Source organism: Helianthus annuus, chromosome 16, assembly GCF_002127325.2.
Source record: "Helianthus annuus cultivar XRQ/B chromosome 16, HanXRQr2.0-SUNRISE, whole genome shotgun sequence".
Classification (NCBI taxonomy): Eukaryota; Viridiplantae; Streptophyta; class Magnoliopsida; order Asterales; family Asteraceae; genus Helianthus; species Helianthus annuus.
Window position 1 is genome coordinate 103566091 of NC_035448.2, and position 24371 is coordinate 103590461.

The 24371-nt window shown below is 35.9% G+C and overlaps 1 protein-coding gene across 1 annotated transcript; it reads right to left on the reverse strand.

The window, feature by feature from the left end:
- Positions 1-20593: 20593 nt before the first annotated feature.
- LOC110935948 (glucosidase 2 subunit beta) lies at positions 20594-24132 on the reverse strand. Its single transcript, XM_022178291.2, has 9 exons — positions 23820-24132; positions 23660-23736; positions 23201-23238; positions 23009-23112; positions 22785-22895; positions 22301-22542; positions 21932-22141; positions 21507-21711; positions 20594-20751 (listed from the first exon to the last, which is right to left on the reverse strand). The coding sequence occupies exons 5-8, from the start codon at positions 22838-22840 to the stop codon at positions 21572-21574; spliced, it is 648 nt and encodes a 215-aa protein (XP_022033983.1). The 5' UTR covers positions 22841-22895; positions 23009-23112; positions 23201-23238; positions 23660-23736; positions 23820-24132; the 3' UTR covers positions 20594-20751; positions 21507-21571.
- Positions 24133-24371: the final 239 nt, after the last annotated feature.

The window sequence follows — 24371 nt, forward strand, 5'->3', positions numbered from 1 at the left end:
GACACCAAACGAGGAAGGAACGTTATGTTTCATGAAACGAATTTGGGTTCCTCTGTTTGGTGGTTTGAGAAAGGTTATTTTCGATGAAGCTCACAAGTCACGGTACTCTATCCATCCAGGAGCGGATAAGATGTACCAAGATCTTAAGGATTTCTACTGGTGGCCTAGGATGAAAGGCGGTGTTGTAGTTTATGTTGGTAAATGTTCAACGTACGCCAAGGTAAAAGCCGAATACCAGAAGCCTTCAGGTCTACTGCAGCAACCTGAAATACCTAAATGGAAATGGGAACAGATTTCGATAGATTTCATAACGAAGTTGCCAAGAACGCCCAAAGGCCACGACACTATTTGGGTAATAGTAGACCGGTTAACGAAATCTACACATTTCTTGCCAATCAGAGAGAAAGATAACAAGAGTAAATTAGCTGAGATATACATGATAGAGATCGTTGCACGTCATGGAGTGCCTCTCTCGATCATCTCTGATAGAGACGGAAGGTTTGTGTCAACGATTTGGCAATCCTTTCAAGAAGCATTCGGATCTCAGTTGAACCTGAGTGCAGCTTTTCACCCGCAAACTGATGGATAGAGTGAACGAACGATTCAGACTTTAGAAGATATTCTGCGAGCTTGCGTAATGGATTTAGGTGGAAGTTGGGATACTCACCTACCATTGGTCAAATTTTCATATAATAACAGTTATCACGCAAGTATTCAAGCCGCACCGTTCGAAGCTCTTTATGGACGCAAATGCCGATCACCGATTTGTTGGGTTGACGCAGCTGATAGACAGTTAGTTGGTCCGGAAGTGGTTCAGGAAACCACAGAAAAGATTGCACAGATCCGAGAACGCATCAAGGCGGCTCGCGATCGACAAAAGTGTTATGCGGACCGAAGAAGGAAACCTCTGGAATTCGAGGTGGGAGATATGGTTTTGCTGAAGGTTTCACCCTGGAAGGGTGTGGCACGCTTTGGAAGGTGTGGGAAGTTGAATCCGCGCTACATTGGTCCATTCAAGATTCTGGAGAAAATTGGTTTGGTAGCATATAAGTTGGACTTACCTGCGGAACTCAATGGTGTCCATGATACATTCCATGTATCAAACTTGAAGAAGAGTCCGACTCAAGAAACTGTTGTCATTCCTGCTGACGAAATTCATATTGACGACACACACCACTTCGTTGAGAACCCGTTGAGGTTACAGATTGGAAGATAAACAAAACACGCAGGAGTAGTGTCAAGCTCGTTAAAGTTCGTTGGAATGCAAGACATGATCCAGAATTCACATGGGAACGTGAGGATCGTATGAAAGAAAAGTACCCCCATTTATTTCCTAAGACCCCTGCAACTAGAAGCAGAGCCTAAAATTTCGGGACGAAATTTTCTTAACGGGGGGAGAATGTGACAACCCTCACAAATTCTGGTATCTGTACGAATTAATTAATACTTAATTAGTGCATAATTACTGTGCTTGATTACAATTATGATTGAACTGCTTTCTGATTTCTGATATATACATACTCATGCATCACATTTTATACTGTCACTCTATTTATTACACACAAACGATAGTGACAAACTTGATGCACAAAGCACAGTTAACACAGTGAGCGGATAACCCAGTAAACATGCTGACAATGCCAACACCTAGACAGACAATGTCATTGAGGCCAGTATGAGCCAGGAATAGAATACTACACTAGTAGGGAGTGTAGGGAGGTGAGGACCATAAAACTGCGTCACTAGGAATAGAATACTACACTAGTTATAGAATACTACAAACAAGCTTGGTGCACTCGGAAGTTCAAGGACCACTCTTGTTTTCTTTTATCCACCACTTTTACGCCTTGTTTCTCCCATAGCCTTGTGCTAGTAGTAAGTGTTCTAAAACTTCATCTTGTTCTTGTATTTAGTGGTTAATATATGATTGAATGGTGAAATATTAAGAAACACTAATGAACCTAATCTAAGTCTTGAACACAAAGGGTAAAGAGTGGATAAAGAGAAGATGTATGGTTAAATCATGTTGATCTTGTGTAGTTATGATATTTGGATGTTGTTTGTTAGTAGAAGTAGGATGGATCATCATCTAGACATGCTAGATCATGTTTAAGAACATGAACTAGCAAGATGTACATGTTAGAGTTATGAAGGATGATGAAACCATCCATAAATGAACCATGAACTTGAATAAATGTAATTTTTCTTGAAAAATAAGGTTATAAACTTGTAGATCTAAAGATCTACAAGTGGTTTTTTGGGAGAACCAAGTGAAAAATACTAGTTTTGTTAAAACCCGGATCTTGTATGAACTAAAAGCATTTTTGGTAAATAAACAAGTGTATGAACACTTGTGTAACAAGAAAATTTAACAAAGAAATATTTTTGGAAAACAAGACTAGAAGTTGTCAAACTACATATTCTTTAAAAATAAAGTTTTTTTTTTTTTAGGAAACTAATCTTATTTTTAAAGATAACAAGACCTACTAAGTGTGTTAGTAACTTACTACATATTTTTACAAACTTTCAAGTTCATAAGTTTTTGGTTCATGTTTATTTTTGTCAAAGTTGATTATTAAAAATTGTATGTTGTTGATTGTTAAATTGTTTGATGATTTTAAAAAAAGAAAATGATATGCTAGAAGCATGGACACCTCCATTTACAGAGGAAACTCTGGCGAAATTTTTCTAGAAATATAACACTTAGAAATATTTATCTAACAAGCATTTATAAATATATTTTTAACTTGGTTTTCAGAATAAACTTCGCCATGATTTTTAATACAAGAATACCAAGTACCGGAGGTAGATTTTCGTAAATAAAATTTATTAAATATATATTTTGAATATATATTTTATAATAAAACGCTTGTGTGATTGTTTGTTACTTTGTGAACTAGATATATTATTTTTAGGGTAAAAATAATATAACTTGAAAATATCGTAAAAATTACGACTCCAAAATAATACCAACGCTCTCACAAAATAAATATTTAAATTACACAAGTATTGTTACAACGCGAAAACGCTGAAGCGTAACTTATGTAGTATTTCTGAAAAATACTCTTATACGTATATTTTTGGTAGAATATTATTTTGGAAAAATTCTAAAATAAAATATAATATTTTTGGGAAAAATATGTATATTTTGGAAATTAAAACATTTTAGACAAGTGATTAAAATATATTTTTCAAGTGAGACTTAAAAATATATTTTCGGAATTATAAAGCATACATGTATTAAAACCCCCATCCTTGGGAAGGAAATATACTTATAAAATAATTAAGAAGTGTGAACACGAAATAGTTGTCTAACTATTTCCCAAAAACGTTAAACCTTAAGCCAAGGCACGACCCATCCGTCTAATAGGCATTAGTACGTGTAGGTCGTCACACAGCAGATAGATTTGGAGATTGACATTTCTGGATACGCACTTCTGTGAGTTCATGTCCCCCCTCTTTCTCTTTACTGTTTTCAGTTTTATACTTCGGGGGTGAAATACATGCGACGATTATTACAAACATTTATTACATGGTATGGTTAGCGTAGGGAGGGTTTATACTACTAGATCATGTGAGGGGTGGGCAATAACAATTGAGGCCATTAATCCTCGTTGTAGGACCGAGGGACACAAGAGTGATAGATCTATTTGGGTGTAGCGAGCCCACACCCGTGAGGCCGGGGAGGCCCATAGAGGTGACTGTGTCTTACAGCCGAAGCCCGGTAACAAATTTGCTAGGTTTGAGTTTCCCTGCACTTTCTCACACATACCAGTGGCTTTGCAACCCATTGGTGATCTCTTTTTCCTTATTGCTACATACCAGGGACTTTTATACATACTTTAAAGGTTTATTCATATTCACTTTTACATGAACTCGCTCAACTTTTTGTTGATTTTTCAAACTACATGTATTTCAGGAAATTAGTGGATCTGGCAAGGTATGCAACCACGTCAAGCTGCGTAGGAATAATGATGTCATACGAGTTTAGGAAGTGTGACCTTTTCCTGGACGGGTCACAAGTCTTAAACTGTGTTTTTATTTCATGTCTTTTGTCATGTCGTATGATCATCTTTTAATTTATGTCTTGGTTGTATTTGGTTCTTGTGTCGACTTTTAAAAACAATGTTGTCGTGTTTATTTTAAAAACTTGAATGAATGGATGAACATCACAGTTTTATTTTCATATACCATTGTTGTGATTATGCTATGGTATTAAGAAGTCACACCAAATAAACCCACGCTTCCGCAAAAGCCAGGGTGTGACATACGATGTTAGAAATTTTAATGGAGGTTATGTGGGATTCGTAGGAAATCAAGGTGGTAAAATAGTTGGTGAAGGAACGTTATCCAATGGGATTGTTACGTTTGAAAGAGTGAATTACATCGCCGAGCTTGAGAACAATCTTCTGAGTATTTCTCAGATTTGTGATGGAATGTATACAACTCATTTCACTGATAAAGAATGTTTGATCTTGAAACCAGGATTTGTTATCCCTGAAGAATGGATTATCATGAGAGCACCAAGAGTCAATGATCTGTACGTGTTGTACATGAGCGTAGCTACTACAACCACGGGTCAGGCTCACTGTTTTATGTCAAGAGCAATTGAGAAAGAATCAAAATTGTGGCATCGAAAGATGGGCCGCATTCACTTACGAAAAATGAATCACCTGGTGCATAATGACTTAGTTACGGGTGTTCATGTGAAAGGTTTTCATCTTGAGGGGGAGTGCATTAGCTGCGTCAAAGGCAAGCAGAAGAAGAAGTCACACCCTAAAAAGCAAATCAATTCAGTCTCAAGACCTCTAGAGAGACTTCACATGGATCTTTTTGGTCATGTGAATGTCAAAAGTATTACAGGAGATCTCTACTGTCTTGTGGTTACTAATGACTACTCAAGATTTTCGTGGGTATCATTTTTGAAGTCGAAAGATGAGACATTTGAAAGCTTGATGGCAGTGTTCAGAAAAATTGAAAAACCTGTACCAAAGGCGTATCAAAAGAATCAGAAGTGATAATGGTACTGAGTTCAAGAACAACAAGATGGAAGAATTTTGTGAAGAAAGAGGTATATTGCATGAGTTTAGTGCTCCGTATACTTCACAACAGAATGGAGTAGCTGAACGTAAAAATAAGACACTAATCGAAACGGCTAGAACAATGCTCGCTGATTCAAAGCTACCAACAAATTTCTGGGCAGAAGCAGTTGTAGCCGCTTGCTATACGCTCAGTTCTTATGGATCCAGCAACAGATGCGCGACTACGGTTTGCAATTTCTTAACACCTCTATCTTTGTTGATAATGAGGCAGCGATTAATATTACGAAAAATCCAGTACATCACGCTAAAACGAAACACATAGAAATTCTTCATCACTTCATTCGCGATTGTTTCGAGAAGAAGTTGATACGAATTGAGAAAATCCACACTGACAATCAGAAAGCTGATTTACATACCAAAGCTTTTGATAAAACACGTTTTAAATATCTTTTAAAACTGAATGGTATGATGCTTTTCTCGGTGTCGGATGTAATCATCGGCGTTGATGAAGGTACTGTTGTAGATGACGATGAGAAGCAATCTGCAATAGTTTGTCGGTTTTTTTACTTGTTTTGGTATTTAGGGGGAGTAAATATTTTTTTAGAAAAATACAAAAACAGTAAAAAATTCAAAAATCCAAAAACAAGAGAAAATTTCAAAATCCAAAAACAATAGAACACTGAAAAAGAGCTTGTGTAAAAAGGGAAAATGATAATACATCAATTTGACAGTTAAGGTACACTAAAGATTTGTAAAGTTTAAAGCGTTAAACAGTCTCGCTGATGATGTGCCTATAGGGTTTTACACATTTAGTAGGTTTGTTCGGGATATAAACATAAAAATTCAAACTTGCTTATTTTGTGGGGAACACTACTTGGATATATAGGTAACCCCTGAAATGTTGTTTGAAAGGTCCCTCTTTCTGAGATACTAGGTCTTTATACTCAGTGATATCTGGGGTATTATTCCGTGACTTCTGATAATGCGGAAGCAATGGCCTAGTCCCCGAATAATACTTTCTGCATTGCTTAAAATATAGCACCGCCCTCAGCATAAAAAACGATGAAACATTGCAAAATGATAATCGTGTGCTGTTGTAAAAAAGATTCTCTAAAGGGAACACACCGAAAGTCGAACCGTCATCTCTCTGCTGAACAGAAGTTCTGACCTGAGCTCTCTCGGTTTCGCATCTAACCCTTTACGGATATCATCTGTGGTATACTCACCTGTAAGACTGAATATTGGGATCTGGATACAGGGGTATATTCAAGAGGTGGGACACATGAATGAGTTTAAGTTCTTAACACACCTAAATCGTATCCTGGACAGATTGAAAATTGTGTGAGAATTTAAGTGGATCAGCATATTGACAATCTAAGCGAATTGATTAATTCTGAGTATGAAATTAAAGCTTAACGGTACTAGTGACTTGTCAAATAGTTGACATGATTCCCAAACACGCTCACCAAAATATGGTTGTAAATAGTTTACTTTCATTGCATTCTATTTCTGTATTTCATTTCTAGTTTAGAAACTTTATTGAAAATCCAAAAAAAATTTATTTCTGCTTTATTTTCCGACAAACCAGAGTAGAAAGTTGATTGTCTGATTCTCAAAATTGAAGCAGATGCAGGAAGTTTCTGAGCTGGAGGATGAGGAGAGCTTATCATGATAAAATCTGATTGTTGGAAAGTCAAAATCAAGTTCATTAATTTGAAACTTGTTATTTTCAGAAAATGTTTGAAAAATGTTGTACTAAATCAGTTCTGTTTTTGTCTCAGATCAACCAAGGTCATTAAGTTGGACCTGGTAGATAAATTGAGTAATCAGGGTCATCAACTTGGACCTGAATACTTAAGTGGATTTCTAAACTGATGTATAGTTAATAGAAGTTAAAATGTGAATAGATTATAATGTTATATGCTTGAGAAACAGGAAACAGGAGTCAAGATCCCCATGGCAAAGAAAATGTCAAAGTTTGATCCAGATCACGATCCTAGATCCCAGTTTATCGAGAGGGGGAGTATTCGAAAGGGGGAGTCAGATTTCTGGATCAACATTCAAAGGGGAGATTGAAGGTTAAAGTTTGAAGATAGAAGATTGAAGGATGCTTTACAAGTTCAAGACAATTTAGGGCAGAGAATGATAAATCAAGACTAAAGACTGAAGACAGGATGCTAAAGACTTCGTCAACATCCAAGGGGGAGTCTGTTGGTGCACTGATATCTGTTAACTTCGTCTTTATTGAGTCTTGTAATGTACTAGATAGATTAGGGCATGGAAATCGAGAAATCAAGTTTATAGGTAATTCCGCATGAAAGTATAATTCCGCATGGAATTATAATTTCGTATGGAACGGTAATTTCACATGATCTGGTAATTCTGCGTGAGTTAATTTTATACGGAATTAAGTTTCGCGTGAACTTTTCATACGGAATTACGTGCCTATAAATACCTGTTGCCCATGTTCATTTCATACGGAATTACAGTGTGTGTTTTGAGAGCCGAGGTGCTGCCGGATTGTTATCTGATTTGTAAAAGCTCAGGAAATCAATTGAAGAAGTTAATTAGAAAGGAACAAGCTGTTTTACGTCATTTACATTGATTCTGCCTTTGTATTTGATGCTGAACTCATCAGATTGACTCGTTAGGGTCACACGACGATCCAACAAATACAAAAAAGGCAGGAAAGACCATTACTCTAGTAAGATAAAATCTTATCTTACAGCAGTAGCAGATACTTTCTTACGTTTAGTAGGAACTATTGCGGGTTCTACATCATCATCATCTGCCCAAAGTCATATATAATCATCATTTATTCATAAGCAAAAATTATTTTAAATGTACATTTAATAATCTTTCTTTGTGTTTAATTTAACTTTATGCTTATTTTAATACAAACCTATAATAACCCGCATCAGATTGTATGAATTTCAAACAACTGTGATTAGACTGAAATATAAAGCGAGAATTAGAGTATATCACTTCAAAATTAAAAATTCAAAATTTCAAAATTGGAGTAGCAAAAAAACATACTTTAAACGATGTTGGAACAATGATGCTGGAAACAACCGTAGAACAATCATCATCTGTAGCAGATCATTCACAATCATCATTTAGTCATAACTCAGATAACAAAACTTTAGTAAAAATCAAAAACAAAAACAAACATAATCATATATATCACATTACCATGACCAAGGCAAACTACATATCCCCAAAATTAGTTCTGAAAGTGGGTCAGAGAGAGCTTCAGTTTTCTCTTATCCTTTATGAACAAATGTCGAGTATTGAGAAGAAGGGATTTGAGGGAGAGATACATTGGAAATGTGGTTTGAAATTACAAAAGAAGAGAACACGAGAATTTAAATATGAAGAGTGAAATGAGAATATAAATCAGTTTATATAAGAAGATGATTGACAGAAGTGAGTGAGTGACATGCATTAATTGAAAATTACATATCCCCGTGCATTTTGAATTTCAAATTACCCGCAATTTCAAAACATTTGCTAACGTATACGTTTGCCAAAGGAACCATCTGCTACTTTCTTGTAGATGGGCAGTGGTTTGCCCTTTGGAATGTGGGCCAGACCTTTAACGTTTGAATACACAAGGCAGTGGTTTGAAATTAAATTAAATGTATTTTAAAGTGATTAATATATAGGCTTTATGATGTAATAATGACATAAGAAAAGCCTTGTTGGACAGCCTCTCCTGCTGACACATCAACTTTTCTTATGTCATTGGGATTTCTCCTTTTATAGAAAGTATAGATTTTCGAAAACCAAACCAAAATTCCACTTTTCACCTTAGAACATGTAAATATTATAGTAAATATAATTAGACATAAGATAATATATATATATATATATATATATATTGTTAGTAATTGTACTAATTTAATTTTCTAAATTAAAATAGTCTAATTATTCTTTTCTACATCTATTTACCATAAACAACCTACTAATTACCTAATTATAAGATTATGGACTTTTTTATATAATTAGACTTACTTATGCTTGTAATAACATTATTATATTATAGGTGATATTACATATAGTTATATAACAAGTTCATATAATTATTAATATCTCTATGCATATGCATTTTAATTGATAAGTTATTCTTTATTTCTCATTTAAATCTCTAAACTTATATTGAATTATCTCTTTACTTATTTCATACACATAAATAAATGGTGTCCAAAGTGAGTGTTGTGGAAACCACTTGTAAACAGTGAGTATACTCGATCCCATTTTCAAATTTATACATTGTGGGTGCAACATGTACAATTATACAAAAACACACAATCACCATTAAACTTGTTACAAATCATACTCTATCCACTATTAACATGAGACTTGTTGTATTCTTGTTAATCTCGCATGCTATGTATACTTGTGTCTATATGCTCATTAACTTTGCAAGCCTACTTTAACAATTATAGCGCTATAGGACTAACGCCCCGCCTTGATTCTAGTGGTATTGTTGAGTAAGCTATGTTACACCATCTTCATTTCGAGGATGTTTGGTAATCACGATTGTGTTAAATCTGGTTTGACATATAGCTTACACTTGTTTAGTATGTTAGTAACAGGATATATATTTTATCATGTTGGATTTGAGCAAACTCTTTTCACTATTATGTTATGTTATTAAACTTGTATACTCGCAAACTCTTTGTTGATCATTATTTTAATACATGTTGCAGGTCGCTAGTTGTCGCAACCCCCGACCCCTACCCCGGGAGGCGGGCGGCCGCGAGCGCAGATTCAGTGGTATCGATGTTTATTAATTTGGCGGCGGAAATTTACATCAGGACCGTAGTTAGGAAATAGTTTATTAGAGTAAAACACCATATTTTTATAATAACAAATACATGGGAAAACCCAAGTTTCTTATTACAAATATGTTTATAGGGATAAATCCTAATTTATTGAAATAAAACTTCTTCTTTATTTAGGTAACTTTTATAGCCACTTTTCCAAGCCTTCAGTGCTCTCCAGCTGGCTTCTATTTGGCATTCACATTTTGTTACCTGAAACGCGTTTTAAAAAGTTTTATAAGCAAGAAATACTGGCGAGTGAATCCCCCCAGTTTAATCAAAAACAAGTTTTATCATTTTACAGCATTGAGGGCAACCCACAATTACATTTGTTTGCATCTACTTTAATTACCACCCACGGTACTGTCAATCCTGACTTGTGGTCATGCTACTACTCACAGTGTAGTAACAAGTTATGTATACAAAACCCCAACATACCGACAGTAATTATAGACTCATAAATACTCAATCACTGTTAAATATAATTTAAAACAATTGAGGTTTTGTAAAAACAGTTTACAAAAATAGGAATTACTCACAAAAAGGGTTCATAAAAAGAGGATTAACTCACCTTGCTATTTTAAATTTTTCCTGGTGACTTCCTGGTTATAATATATTAAAATTAAACAATGCACAAGTGTTAGTAAGATAACCCAATTTACATTAGCTATACCCTCCCCCCGAGACAGAACTCCAACGACTGAGACGGGCAGAGCCTTGACATGCGTTACGGAGCTCTAGATCAATCAGGCAGAGTAACAAATACGTAATCAGGGGTTATAATACTTACAACAAGGCAGAGCTTCGCTTTTTGGTGGGTATTATACCCGAGAATTATTTCTACTATTAGAGAATTGAGAGAGATTTGAGAGTTTTGAACGAGGAACAACTGAAGCCGATAGCCCCTATTTATAGTGCTAATCGCCCACCCTGTCGCGCCCTGCGACAGCCTCAAGGTATGTCCGTCGCCGGCCGCGAGGCCCTAGACTAGACCTGTAGGCTTGGCGAATCAGCATGTAGGTTCGACACGAAGGGGACACGTGGCATCACAGGGTTACGTCTGGTGTCCAGCTTGTCACGCCCCACGAAGCACACAACCAACACGGTCGCGGCCTGCGAACGGCCTTAGAAGTTTGTTTTATTCTATTTTTAATAAAATAAAGGTATTTCGGGGCCGTTTTTCGAATACTGGGCGTATTTTAGGACATATAGGGGTGTTCTAAGGATTTCTGGAGAGTTGTTATATCCTCCCCACCTTGTTTTAGAACTCGTCCTCGAGGTCTACTGGAACTGGTGTGGATATTTCCTCTGCATCTCGGATTCGAGCTCCCAAGTGTACTCTGGTCCTCTCTTGGAATCTCATTTCACTTGACTAGAACTAGTCTCTTGTGTTTGAGATTCTTGATCTTTCTGTCTTCAATCTGTAGGGGTTTCTCTACAAACTTAAGTTTCTCATTTACCTCTATGTCCTTAAGAGGTACCATTAATGATTCATCTGCTAAAAAAAATATGTTTTCACAAATTTACAACCGATAGCGTTGTGATAAAAAGAACTAATTTAGAAAATTACAAAAACGGGCGTGATAAATCTTTGTAAAATTTGATTATATATACATTTTTATACTATGACCCCTTTTCCCATAAAAGTGAGTTTTGAGCCATTACCGAGCATAAAAATATACATCTATACTAATTGCTCAATTTTTGTTTCTTGTGTGAATAGCCCGTTTGGTTCTCACGAATCTAGAACTTGACAATACGATGCGTTCCAAGTCCTTACCGACAAAAATCCGAGTAAGTAAATGATAGAGGCATTAGGACAAACCCATTTTTTCAAAATAAAACCTTTATTTTTCTTTGCTTTATCCAACAACATCCCCATAGTTAAACCCCTTGAACCTAAAAACCTTTTCATTTCAACCCTTAAAAAACAAACGTTTTCATTTTTTTCATCTACCATTTTTGAACTTATCGGTTATGAAATTACGACTTCGGCTCAGTTTCAACTTTGGCAACCAAAAAAAATCAGAAAAATTAGAAAAATATCCGAAAGTATTTTTTGCTAAGCCAAAAAGCAATAGAAAAATCGATATTTTACTTTTTTCACCCTTTTCGAATAAAACTAACCAAACCCGAACCACCACCTACCCTTCAAAGTCCTCTTGATACTTATAAGGATTTAACGTCAAAAGGAGGAGGTTTGATCGATTGTCAAGCCTATGATAGGAGTAAGTTCCAAATCGGGCACGAGCGTTTCACTTAATATTGGTCGAGTGTTGAGTGAATACTTGTGAGGTGTGTAAATTTGTATATAACTAAATAGAATTCTATAAAGGCATATTATGCCCAAAGTAAATTATTTTTCTTAAATTGAGTTTTAAATAAATCATGACGAATAGGATTGTAAATAAAATAAAAACAAAATAGATTTAAAACTTGGATACCCAACACTCTAAACATAGGACCAAAACCTTCTCTTCTACCTATTCGGTTTGGGTGTGTAAGCCACGTAATAGAGTTTTGCTTGAAGACAAGCAAAGATTCAAGTGTTGGGGTATTTGATGTGATTAAAATACAACATATAAATTATGTCAAATACTGTCACACCCTGGCTTTTGCGGAAGCGTGGATTATTTTGGTGTGACTTCTTAATATCATAGCAACAATCATAACAATGCTATAGGAAAATAAAACATAAGATGATCATCCATTCATTAAGTTTAATACTACCACAACATCATTGTTTAAAAATGTCGACACTTAAGATAAATTACAAACCATACTTGTTTTAAAAGGTGTTCACACGACACAACAAAAGACTTTAAATAATACGTGGTTAAAAGATATGTAACCCGTCCAGGTAAGGATTACACCTCCTAAACCAACTACCCTGGATGACATCTTTATTTAGCGCAACTTAACACGCATGCAGACACTTGCCAGATCCCTTAGTTCCCTAAAATACATGTAGTTTGAAAAAAAAATCAACAAAAGTTGAGCGAGTTCATGTGTAAGTGAGTATGTATAAACCTTTGAAAAATGTCTGTATTTATAAAAGTCCCTGTTTTGTAGCAATTAAGGAAAACGAGATCACCAATGGGTTGCAAAGCCACTGGTATGTGTGAAATGGTGTAGGAAGTGCTCAAACCTAGCAGATTTGTACCGGGCTTCCGGCTGGAGGACATAGTCACCACTATGGGCAGCCCTGGCCTCACGGGTGTGGGCTCGCTATACCCAAATAGATCTATCACTCATGTCCCTCGTTCCTACGACGAGGATTAATGGCCTTAAGTGTTGTACCCACCACTCACATGATATAAGTAGTAAACCCTCCTTAAGCTAACCATACCATGTACAAAAATGTATGTAGTAATTGTAACATGTATTCCACCCCCGAAGTATAAAACTGAAAACAGTTAAGAGAAAAGGGGGACATGAACTCACTGTAGTGCGTCTCCTGAATCGTAATCGTCAACTCAAACTTGGTCCGCTACGCGACAACCTACAACGTACTATTGTCTATTAGATGAACGGGCCGTGCCTTCCTTTTGTATTTACGGGTTTGAGTTACGTTACTTTGATATTATTCCAAGTTGCAATTATTTGTTAAAATAATAATTATTTTAACCTTGAGTCATATTTAGTTTAGGAATAATTGTTTAATCAATAATTTATATTCATACTTCACAAGTATTTTATATGTATATTTCCTTCCCAAGGATGGGGGTATTTATACATGTACATTTGTAGTTTCGAAAAATATATTTCAAGTCCCAGTTGGAAAAATATATTTAACTTATTTGTCCAAAAATAATTTATTCCCCAAATATATGTATTTTTCCCAAAAATAATATATTTTTACTTCTTTAGTTTCCAAAATAATATTTCACCAAAAATATATTTGTATGAGTATTTTCTAGAATATTTCATAGGTTACGTTTCCTAGCTCGGTTTTACAATATAAAATATGTAACTTAATTATTTTATTCCTTGATATTTTTGGTATTAGTTTGGAGTTGTACTTTTCCATGGTAGTTATTAAGTAATATTATTTTATCCTAAAATAAATTAACTAGTTCACAAAATATACACATATTCACACAAGTGTCTTGTATAAAATATATATTTTAAATACATACTTATCCATTTTTATTTGTAAAATCAACCTCCGATACTTGGTATTTTTGTAATAAAACTATGGCGAAATTTATTTTGAAAACAAAGTTAAAAATATATTTGTAAACACTTGTTAGAAAAATATTTTCTAAGTGTTGAAATTTTAGAAAATTTCGCCAGAGTTTCCTTTGTAAATGGAGGTGCCCATGCATATTAACATATCATTTTCTCTTCGGAAATCATTTAAATCAACCAACAACAAGTTACCAAACAACATTATACTAGTCAAGTGCAAAAACAATGCACTTTACATCACAACATAAACTTGGTTTTTCACAGAAACGCATAGTAACTTAGTGGGGTGTTTAGTGAGTTTAGTTACCCTCTAAATTGTGTTTATTTTTGTTAAAATCTTGCTCTCAGGAATTTTAGATGTTCACAACTTGTGAACATATTTTACAAAAATATCCATCTACCACATTTTCACGTCTTACAAGTATACATATACTTATTTCTTCCAAAAATAGTGTAAAAATCATGACTTTTCAAAAACCCGTCTTTTAACTTGGTTTGTCTAGAAAAATCATTTGTAGACCTCGGGTCCATACGCCCATCTACTCAGTTAGTTCATTTATTTTTCAAGAACTCACTATGTTACCAAGTTTATGTTGAAACATGGAGGTGATTCTTTTATGTAGATCACTAATCACCTCCGAACTTGTTAACTTAAGTTTTTAATCTTACTTTAACAAGTTCAACCATGTTGTTAAACATCCTATTACTAGCAATCATCAAGTAAACAAAACAACATCATACTTAACATTAATTCTTCATTTTAACAATATTTCATCATCAAGTTTGCTTTATGTTCAAGACTTTTGCATATGATCTTTTAGTGTTCTTAAGTTTTCATCATAATCTAACTATTAACCACCCTAAATATGAAGTAAATGAGGATCAAGAAGCTTACTACTAGCTTTTAAGCTAGGGAAGAAATACTAGAGAAAACGGGTGGATAAAAGCAATCTAGAGAGGTCCTTGACGATCCGTGAGCTCCACACTTCGTGATTCACCTTTGTGCACCTTGTAAGAGTCTTGGAATACTTGTATCAAAATCAAAAAAAAGATGGTGGTGACAAGGGGGTTCGGCCGAAGCTTTTAATGGAGAGGGAGAGAGAGTTTTTGTGTGATGAAGATGATTAGTGGTTAGTGATTCTTATAAGCCTTTATGTTATTATCCATTGGGTATGGTGTCCCCTTAAGTACACTACATGTCTAATCCAAGAATCTCATGAGTACCAAGAAGAGATTACTTATAGATTTAAAAAGGTTTGAAAAATATTGAAGTGTGGGGCCATAGGGACGGTTATGTGTATGGGGGGGGGGGGTTAAATGAAAGTTGTTTGGTAAATAGGTGAGTAATTAGGGGTGTTAAGTGTAAGAGTTAGGGTTTTGAGTAAGTACAAGCATGATCTTCTCAATCCTAGGTAATCATGTGGGGATTAGCAAGATTTATAAAAATCTTGTGGTTGTGGGTCCCTTGGGGACGGTTACACACAAAGGGGGGGGGGGGGGTAAGATGTAAATTTGTGGGTAAATAAGTTAATTGGTGGGAGTTTAATGTTATGTCTAGTGTTTAGTGTGTACAGGGTATTATGTAAGGTGTTATAGTGCTCGGGGACCATAACTAGCTCAGAAAAAGTGTAAAAATGTTTTTAACAATATTTTTGTATTCCGGGTATTGTCCGGTTGTTCGGTTGGGTATCGTTTCGTTAAAGTGCTTAGTGATATTGTAAAGTGTCCTTTATGTAATTTTTAGTGACCCTTTCAATTCCCGAAACTTAGGAAAGCATACAGGATCATTTTGCCATATTGTTGCACACTACTAGCACATTTAAATGCTGAATTTTGTTAATAGATGCAGAATTTTGCAGTTGGAGTGGGTTTTAGGTACTTTCCGACACCTAAACTATCACCTAGTGACGCAGTTTTATAGTCCTTACTTCCCTACACTCCATACTAGTGTAGTAGCTCATACTGGCCTCAAGAACATTGTCTATCTATGTGCTGGCATTGTCAGCATGTATTCTGGGTTATCCACTCACTGTGCTAACTGTTCTTTGTGCATCTAGTTTGTCACTAAAGTTTGCGTGTAATAAATGGAGTGACAGTATGAATGTGATGCATATTTATGTATGTAACAGAAATCAGAAAGCAGTTTATTCAACAGTTGTAATCAAGCACAGTCATTAAGCACAAATTAAATATTAATTAATTGTACGGATACCTGTAATTGTGAGGGTTGTCACATTCTCCCCCTGTTAGAGAAATTTCGTCCCGAAATTTTAGTTCTGCTATGAGATGCAGGGGTCTTGGGGAATAAATGTGGGTATTTTTCTTTCATACGATCCTCACGTTCCCACGTGAATTCTGGGCCATGTCGTGCATTCCATCGAACTTTGATGAGTTTGACACTACTTCGGCGTGTCTTGTTAACTTTCCAATCCGTAACCTCAACTGGTTCTTCAATAAAGTGGAGTGTGTCATCAACATGAACTTCGTCGGCAGGAATGACAGCTGTTTCCTGAGTTGGACTCTTTTTCAGATTAGATACGTGGAATGTATCGTGAACGCCATTAAGTTCAGCAGGTAGGTCCAACTTGTTTGCTACCAAACCAACCCTTTTCAGAATTTTGAATGGACCAATGTATCGCGGATTCAACTTCCCATGCTTCCCAAAGCGTGCCACACCCTTCCAGGGTAAAACCTTCAATAAAACCATGTCTCCCACCTCAAATTCCAGAGATTTCCTTCTTAGGTCCGCATAACTCTTTTGTCGATCACGAGCCGCTTTGATGCGCTCTCGGATCTGTGCAATCTTGTCTGTCGTTTCCTAGACCAATTCCGGACCAACTAGTTGCGTATCACCCGCGTCAGCCCAACAGATCGGTGATCGACATTTGCGTCCATAGAGAGCTTCGAATGGTGCGGCTTGAATACTTGCATGGTAACTGTTATTGTATGAAAATTCAACCGATGGTAGGTGAGTGTCCCAACTCCCTCCTAAATCCATTACGCAAGCTCGCAACATGTCTTCCAACGTTTGAATCGTCCGTTCACTCTGTCTGTCTGTTTGCGGGTGAAACGCAGTACTCAGATTTAACTGAGACCAAATGCTTCTTGAAAGGATTGCCAAATCCTTGACACGAAGCGTCCATCTCTATCAGATATAATCGAGAGCGGCACTCCATGTCTTGCAACAATCTCCCTCATGTATATCTCAGCAAGTTTTCTCGTGTTGTCTTTTTCCTTGATTGCTAAGAAGTGTGCAGATTTCGTTAAACGGTCTACAATTACCCAAATCGTATCATGGCCCTTGGGCGTCCTTGGTAGTTTCGTTATGAAGTCCATAGAAATCTGTTCCCAAGGGGATGATCTGACGTGAATCTGTTGTCGCTTTTTGTTGCATACGTGGACATAATACTCTTTTAAACATATGCCAATTGTAGGAGCACCACTGTACAAAGGATCGGGCTACTGAACGCATAAGAAACATGTAATTCGTTTACAAGTATTATATTCAAATAATTATCCCAATTTATAAAAGTTTGTGCTACGTGCATTCAAATCAATTTTTATAAACTTTTCAAACTGAGTCGGTTGAATGTATTTACCAGTGTAAACTGACGTATTTTCCCAAAAAGGTTAAGTGCAGGTACTACGCGAACTAGGCTGGCTTTCTCCTAGCGTCCACCATAAGTGTCGCAAGCTTGGATGTCAAAACTGTTGAACAATGTTTCCTATTTATTTTTGATCCCCCTGTGGATTACTTTCAACTGTTGTGATACTTGATATTACAATTTGTTAAAGTTGAAATATATCTACCTTTTGCTTCCACTGTGCATTTAAATATTGTGTTGTTTGACTGTAATGTTACCAACTACGTCACGATAATCCCCCACCGGGCCCACCGGTGAACCGTGTAAATATATCGGGGTGTGACACTTTCCCACCGTCAAAAGGAAACAAATATATACTTGTGGCAGTCGATTACTTGTCTAAATGGGCCGAGGCCGAGGCACTTCCAACAAATGATGGAAGAGTAGTGGTAAGATTTCTGAAAAAATTATTCTCTCGTTTTGGAACACCTAAAGCATTGATAAGTGATAGAGGTACCCATTTTTGCAATCCTCAACTCGAAAAAATCTTAACAAGATATGGGGTCTATCACCGGGTTTCAACAGCATATCACCCTCAAACAAACGGACAAGCCGAAGTGACTAATAGAGGTTTAAAACGAATACTTGAAAAAACCGTAGGTTTAAGTAAAAAGGAATGAGCCGATAAATTAGATGATGCTTTATGGGCTTTTCGAACTGCTTATAAAACCACTATAGGCACAACCCCATATAAGCTCTTCTATGGAAAAAGTTGTCATTTGCCAGTAGAACTAGCTCACAAAGCCTACTGGGCAATAAAAAAATGTGAACTTAGATTTAGAAATTGCAGGTAAAAATCGATTTTGTCAAATAAATGAATTAGACGAACTAAGGAATTATGCATACTCTAACTCGGAAATTTATAAGGAAAGAATGAAAAATTTACACGACAGATACATTAAACCTAATGAATTTCGAGTTGGAGATCTGGTTCTATTGTTTAATTCACGACTTCGATTATTTCCGGGTAAACTAAAATCTAGGTGGTCAGGACCTTTTTCCATCACCCATATTTTTCCTCACCGTGCATTAGAAATTAAATCTCGGAATGGAATTCCATTCAAAGTCAATGGCCAACGGCTGAAACTCTTTCGAGGATCCATTGAGGATGAAGAGGAAGAGATCTCGCTCCAAACGGTCGACGAGTAAAGGCATCCACATCATACCTGGTATGTTACGAACAAGTGGGTAAACATCGAAATCGGTAAGTCTTCTAATCAAGTTTTTTTTTGGAAAACAGGGCACTCACACGAGCACTTAAATATATATATATATATATATATATATATATATATATATATATATATATATATATATATATATATATATATATATATATACACACACACACTAGTCGTTTACCCGCGCGATGCGGCGGGAAACATATCACTTAAGTTGGTAAGTTTAGGGCTATGTACGGGGCGGTTCGGTTTTGAGCCATAACCAAAGCCAAATTTGCGATACAACGGAAAACATAACACTTAATTATCTCATCTACATGATTCAACTACCATTCTTAATGGAAATAGATGAAATAGATACCGAGAGTCTCTTGTGTATATTCTTGTGTACATAATGACCCATCTATTGTGGATGAAGCATGGGGTTGGTAGAAGCCTCCATCTCATTACATGTAAGGCGTATCTTGCACTTTTAAATAGAATTAAGGGGGTCTCCTGATCCTAACTACGATCCTCCTTTGATTGGCATAATTTTAATTATATAAACAAACTACCAGTTTACCAACCAGAATAATAAGAGAAAAAAGTTTACCCAATACAACCTTATAAGTTGTATAAATGCGACTTGCCAAGAGCATTTTTTTAACAGCCAATATAGTCAATTCCGAGCGCTCTCGGGGCACCCACTGGACAAACGGAGTACTCTGAGAGTAACTCGAGTCCACCACCAATTCCAGGGAAAAGCCGGTAACCCACCCGCCTGTGGGCACAACGGTGAAATTACCGGTAAAACATGTTTGGCTCAAGGATCCAACCCAGGTTTCCCCGGGTCTCCTATCATTGCCCACCAGTGGCTCACTCTGCACCAAGTGGGAGTTGAACTTGCATCTCATAAGAGAAATGCAAGCCTTCAATCACTTGATCTAGAGATCATTGGCCAGAAGCATATTCGACATGAGAAAATCGCATTGTGAAAAAAAACTTGTATCTTCTTTTTTCATATAATCAAACACTTGAAAGATTGATATGAAAGGGATAATAGTTGTTTATTGTTTAATAGATTGTGCGAGGGGGCCGAACTTATTTCGAACATAAAACAAAATTTAAATTTGTGTTATCTATATTAATAATTAACTCAATTATTCTCTTCATTTTGTGATTAAAGTCTTAATTCTTTCAAATATTTTAGTCGCTAGACTTGTAGTTTCAAATTAATTTATGATTTAATAATTATATATTGCATGTTTCTTCTAGTGCTTTGGCGAATCTGGATTGCCGGTAATGAAGAGTTTTCAATAGGAAGTACTCTTGGCGAACTCGGTCGTTGAGGGGGTGAAGGACGCGGGCTACTTGTGGGTGCAAAAAAGGGCTCAGGTTACATAGAACAACCGGTGCCATTTTAGAGTACTTTGGTTAGCTAACTGTGTTTTTTGCCTTGCTTTTTTAGAAAAGTGAATGTCAAGATACCATCCACTGAACGTCTTGCCTTGCTTTTTTAGAAAAGCGACTGTCAAGATACCATCCACTAAACGTCTGGAATCGGGCAGCGGCAAGCACGACTATGAGGCCGGCCCCGGATCGGAACCCATCTGGTTCCTCCATGAAGGGGCAAAAACACCGATTTACGAGACATCTCCATGTCCCCGAAAAGACAATTATTGAAGATGCACTTACAGAGGACAGCTACATGTGTCTACCAACTGTGTCAATGTAAACTCTCAAGTTATGCAAATATATATTATAAAGTACACAGATCTGTATCATGGTGCTTTTAATGCATACATTGTCTAATTTTAAGCTTCATCGCTAAATAAATATCAGCACAGCTTCTTTGTTTATGTCATTGATATCATATGGTGCTTGAAACCTGCATAAAAATGCTAAACATATATAATTGAAAGCCAAGTGCAATGTCCTTTCGTTTTATAGTGTTTGAAAAACTTGTTTTAGAGATAACCTTTATTTAAACCGACCCGTTTTATAGTGCATACTTGACTGCAACTTTAACATTTTCATAAAAAGCCTTCTTCTCAAGTTAAAATATAAATCAAAGGTGGAAATGAATCAAAGGTAGAAATGAATAGGACGGGTTAACAAATCAAACAGGCAATTCTGAAATAACTGGGTTTGAGCAATTTCCGTTGACCAATGGACTCTTTTTGGTCTTACCAAACTATTACACTTTACAAAGACACTTGTTATGAGCCTATGATCATCAATAACAAGCAACATATGCTAACTCATTAAAAGAAATTATTACATTTCAATTTACCACACTATATTTTTCAAGAACATTAATGACTAAAATTACCAGTTTAACGTTCAATATCTGCTCATTTTGTATACCCCTGTTTCTCTATTAAAGACATTTTTTTCAAATAATACGTGGTTTAGATTCAAACACGGGAGTAACAAAATTAAAATGTAACCCATGAAAAAAAAATATTCGTGTAGTCAAAAGAATATAAGATTATGCAGCCTATGGTCTTCAGTTTAGCATTAATAAACTACCATGTATCTATAAAACTCAGATGTTTAGAAGTTTATAGATTACCATGATTCTTAATATAACCCTAACCCTCCACCTAAACCCGATTTTGACAAAATAGACGGGATACGAACCTATAAACGATTCAGGGGCGGCTCAACCATTTTGGGTGCCCAAAGCGTAGTAAAAGTCCAGGGCCTTATGAGTGGTAGAACTGGGATTTGTCATCAACCAGGCAAATCACTGTAATTAAGGTTTCGACCTTCGTCACCATCAGCCATGTGTTTAATAGCAAACTCATGTGTTGTGAAATGAATGCAAGGTTGTAGCGATGAAAACCTGCATAAACACATAAAAGATTACCCCTTCAGAATGGCAAATGACCATTCTTGCCCTTCCTATATGCTTATTAAAGTAGTATAGATAAGCCGAAAATTCATTTTCTAAAGAAGAGAAATCATAGACTAATGGTTTAGTAACCAGTTCAGTTTGATGTAAAAGATTAAACCTAGGTTATAATGCATTAATATCCAGTTCAGTTTGATGTAAAAGATTAAACCTAGGTTATAAGCTTCATTGTCATTATTTTCGACAGACTCTTGTTCTTCAACATTGTGATCTTTCACATGCTCTTGTTCTTCAGCATCATTTTTCTCTTCATCTTTGTGTTCCTTCGATTCAGATTCACCGGCTTCCTTTATCTGCTTTTCCTCCTTTTCTTTCTGGATGCGCTCTTTCTCCACTGCCTCCTCTATTCGTTCCTTGTGCTCTGGAGAAATGTCGTGACACAAAAGACAAATCATAATTAATATAACCTAATAAAATATGTGAATAACATATCCAACAATGCCTAATCATTTAATAATGGCTGTGTGGATTTGGGCTATGTTATACCTCCAACGGTAAAAATATATTAAAAAATAAATACCCTTAAGTTGTTGAACAATCCCCTTGAAAATTTTCTCCTCATTCTTCAGATTTGACAGCTCAGCCTCATCTTTTGCTGCTGAGACTTTTGCTTGTTGAACTTCATGCTTTCTTATGGCAACGCCATCCCGATGTAATGCATTTTTTTCCATTAACTTATCTCTTGTTGCTTTTCCAGCCTCCCAACAGGTGTTGTTGCACCTGGTTTTGCCATCATACTCGTCACTACCATCACAGCAATATCTTCAACAAAAACAAGTTAATTTATTCACATGGCATAATCAGAGGAACATAAAATTTGGTTGTGGACCTGTGATAATGAGAAATAAAGACTATATGATGATAAAATCACTGACCAACAGCATATTATATCTGAGTCATGTTATATTATATTATTATACATATAATCTCAGATCCTATTGTAAAAGTTTAGCCAGTGCCAGATCAAGGTGATCAGAAATAAAGAAATTATGTTACATTTCTACCTCCTGGTGGATTTCATTATATAATGATAGAAACAGATTATTGGCGATGTGGCCATGAAGGTCTAGTGATTCAACAACTCTGCATATGTAATTATCTTCGCCCTCACCGGCCTAGAGAGAAAACAAGATTAATCATAATCAACCATGCTAACTTACTAAGTAATATTCAATATGTTGAATAACACAAAACAATATAATGTCAAACATCCAACAAAAAAACTTACCTGGACATAGCAGTCATCAAAAAGTTTAAAATGCACTCGCCCGTCAATGAGAGCTTCAGTATAATGCTTTTTGGCTTGTATAAACTCTTTGGGGGGGCTCACTCCTTGCAATTTTTAAATAAAAAATAATTACAAAAACGCCCAACAGCAAAAGAACTACAAACATAAATGAACTAATCATAAATAACTTACCCCTTTTGAAGTTCTGTACTATCAATAGTTGTTGTCTTCTGTAACATCCAAAACAAACAAACAAAAGTGTTACAAATTTGCTTCTACAGAAATTACATCCAGTAAACAGATTATGCATCCGTGATTATTCAATGAAAAAATGTTTTGACCATTTAGATCTAAAATACCCCTCAATACATCTTGTAGACCAAAAGCAAATCGACCTAGGTATTCTCGCTTCAAATGACCTAATCGCGTTCATTACAACAACAAATTTCAATAAAAACATGAATTCAACTTCTAAAAAGCAGATCTGAAGTGTTTCACTGATATTTAGGCACCGTAACGACTAAATTACACACATATGTCACAATACACATCGAAAAGCTAGGGTTTGTGCACGAAAGCGTTGAATAAAGCAAGTAGTTGAAATTGAAAACGGAATATTGATGTTGGAGAAGAATAAAGAAAGTAGTTTACCTCAACCAAGTGCAATCACGAACTGTAGATCTGTTATCCTAATCAGTTTAATCAGGACATGGAAGTAAATCCTAGATCTGCAAGTTTAGAGCAAACACAAACATGGGATTCAACAACTGAAGGGCGTGACCTAGACAAATCAAAAGGATTTCGGACTTACCTTGGGTTTTCGGAACTTGGATGTGAGTTGGATGGATCTTTGTTCATCCAAATCGTTGAATAATTCCGGGGTGATTTTGATAAAAATGAGAACTCGATTTTGTTAAGAATGAGAAGTAATTGGAATCTACAAGATCTGACTTCATTTGTGTTTTAGGGTTTCTCTGGGAGAAGAAAGAATAGGAACAAAAAAGCATGTGAAGAGTATGCGTATGATAAGTGTCTTGGGATTGGGATGAGTAAGGGATTCAAAATTTGAATCCACATCTCAGCTGCCCAAAATTTGTTTGGCCGCCCAAATGAGATGAGCGGGATTCCAGATGATGCTAAAAGAAGTTTTCAACACATTTATGCTTTAAAGGTTGTATAATGTGCTTAAAATGGTTGTACAATGGCAAATGACCATTCTTGCCCTTCCTATATGCTTATTAAAGTAGTATAGATATATATAAAATTTTTTCAAAAACTTTGCTCGGCACGGGGCCGTGTCCGCTGGACACGGGGCCGTGTCTGCGCAACTGTCGGGATAAAACCCTCTTTTCATATCAGTTAC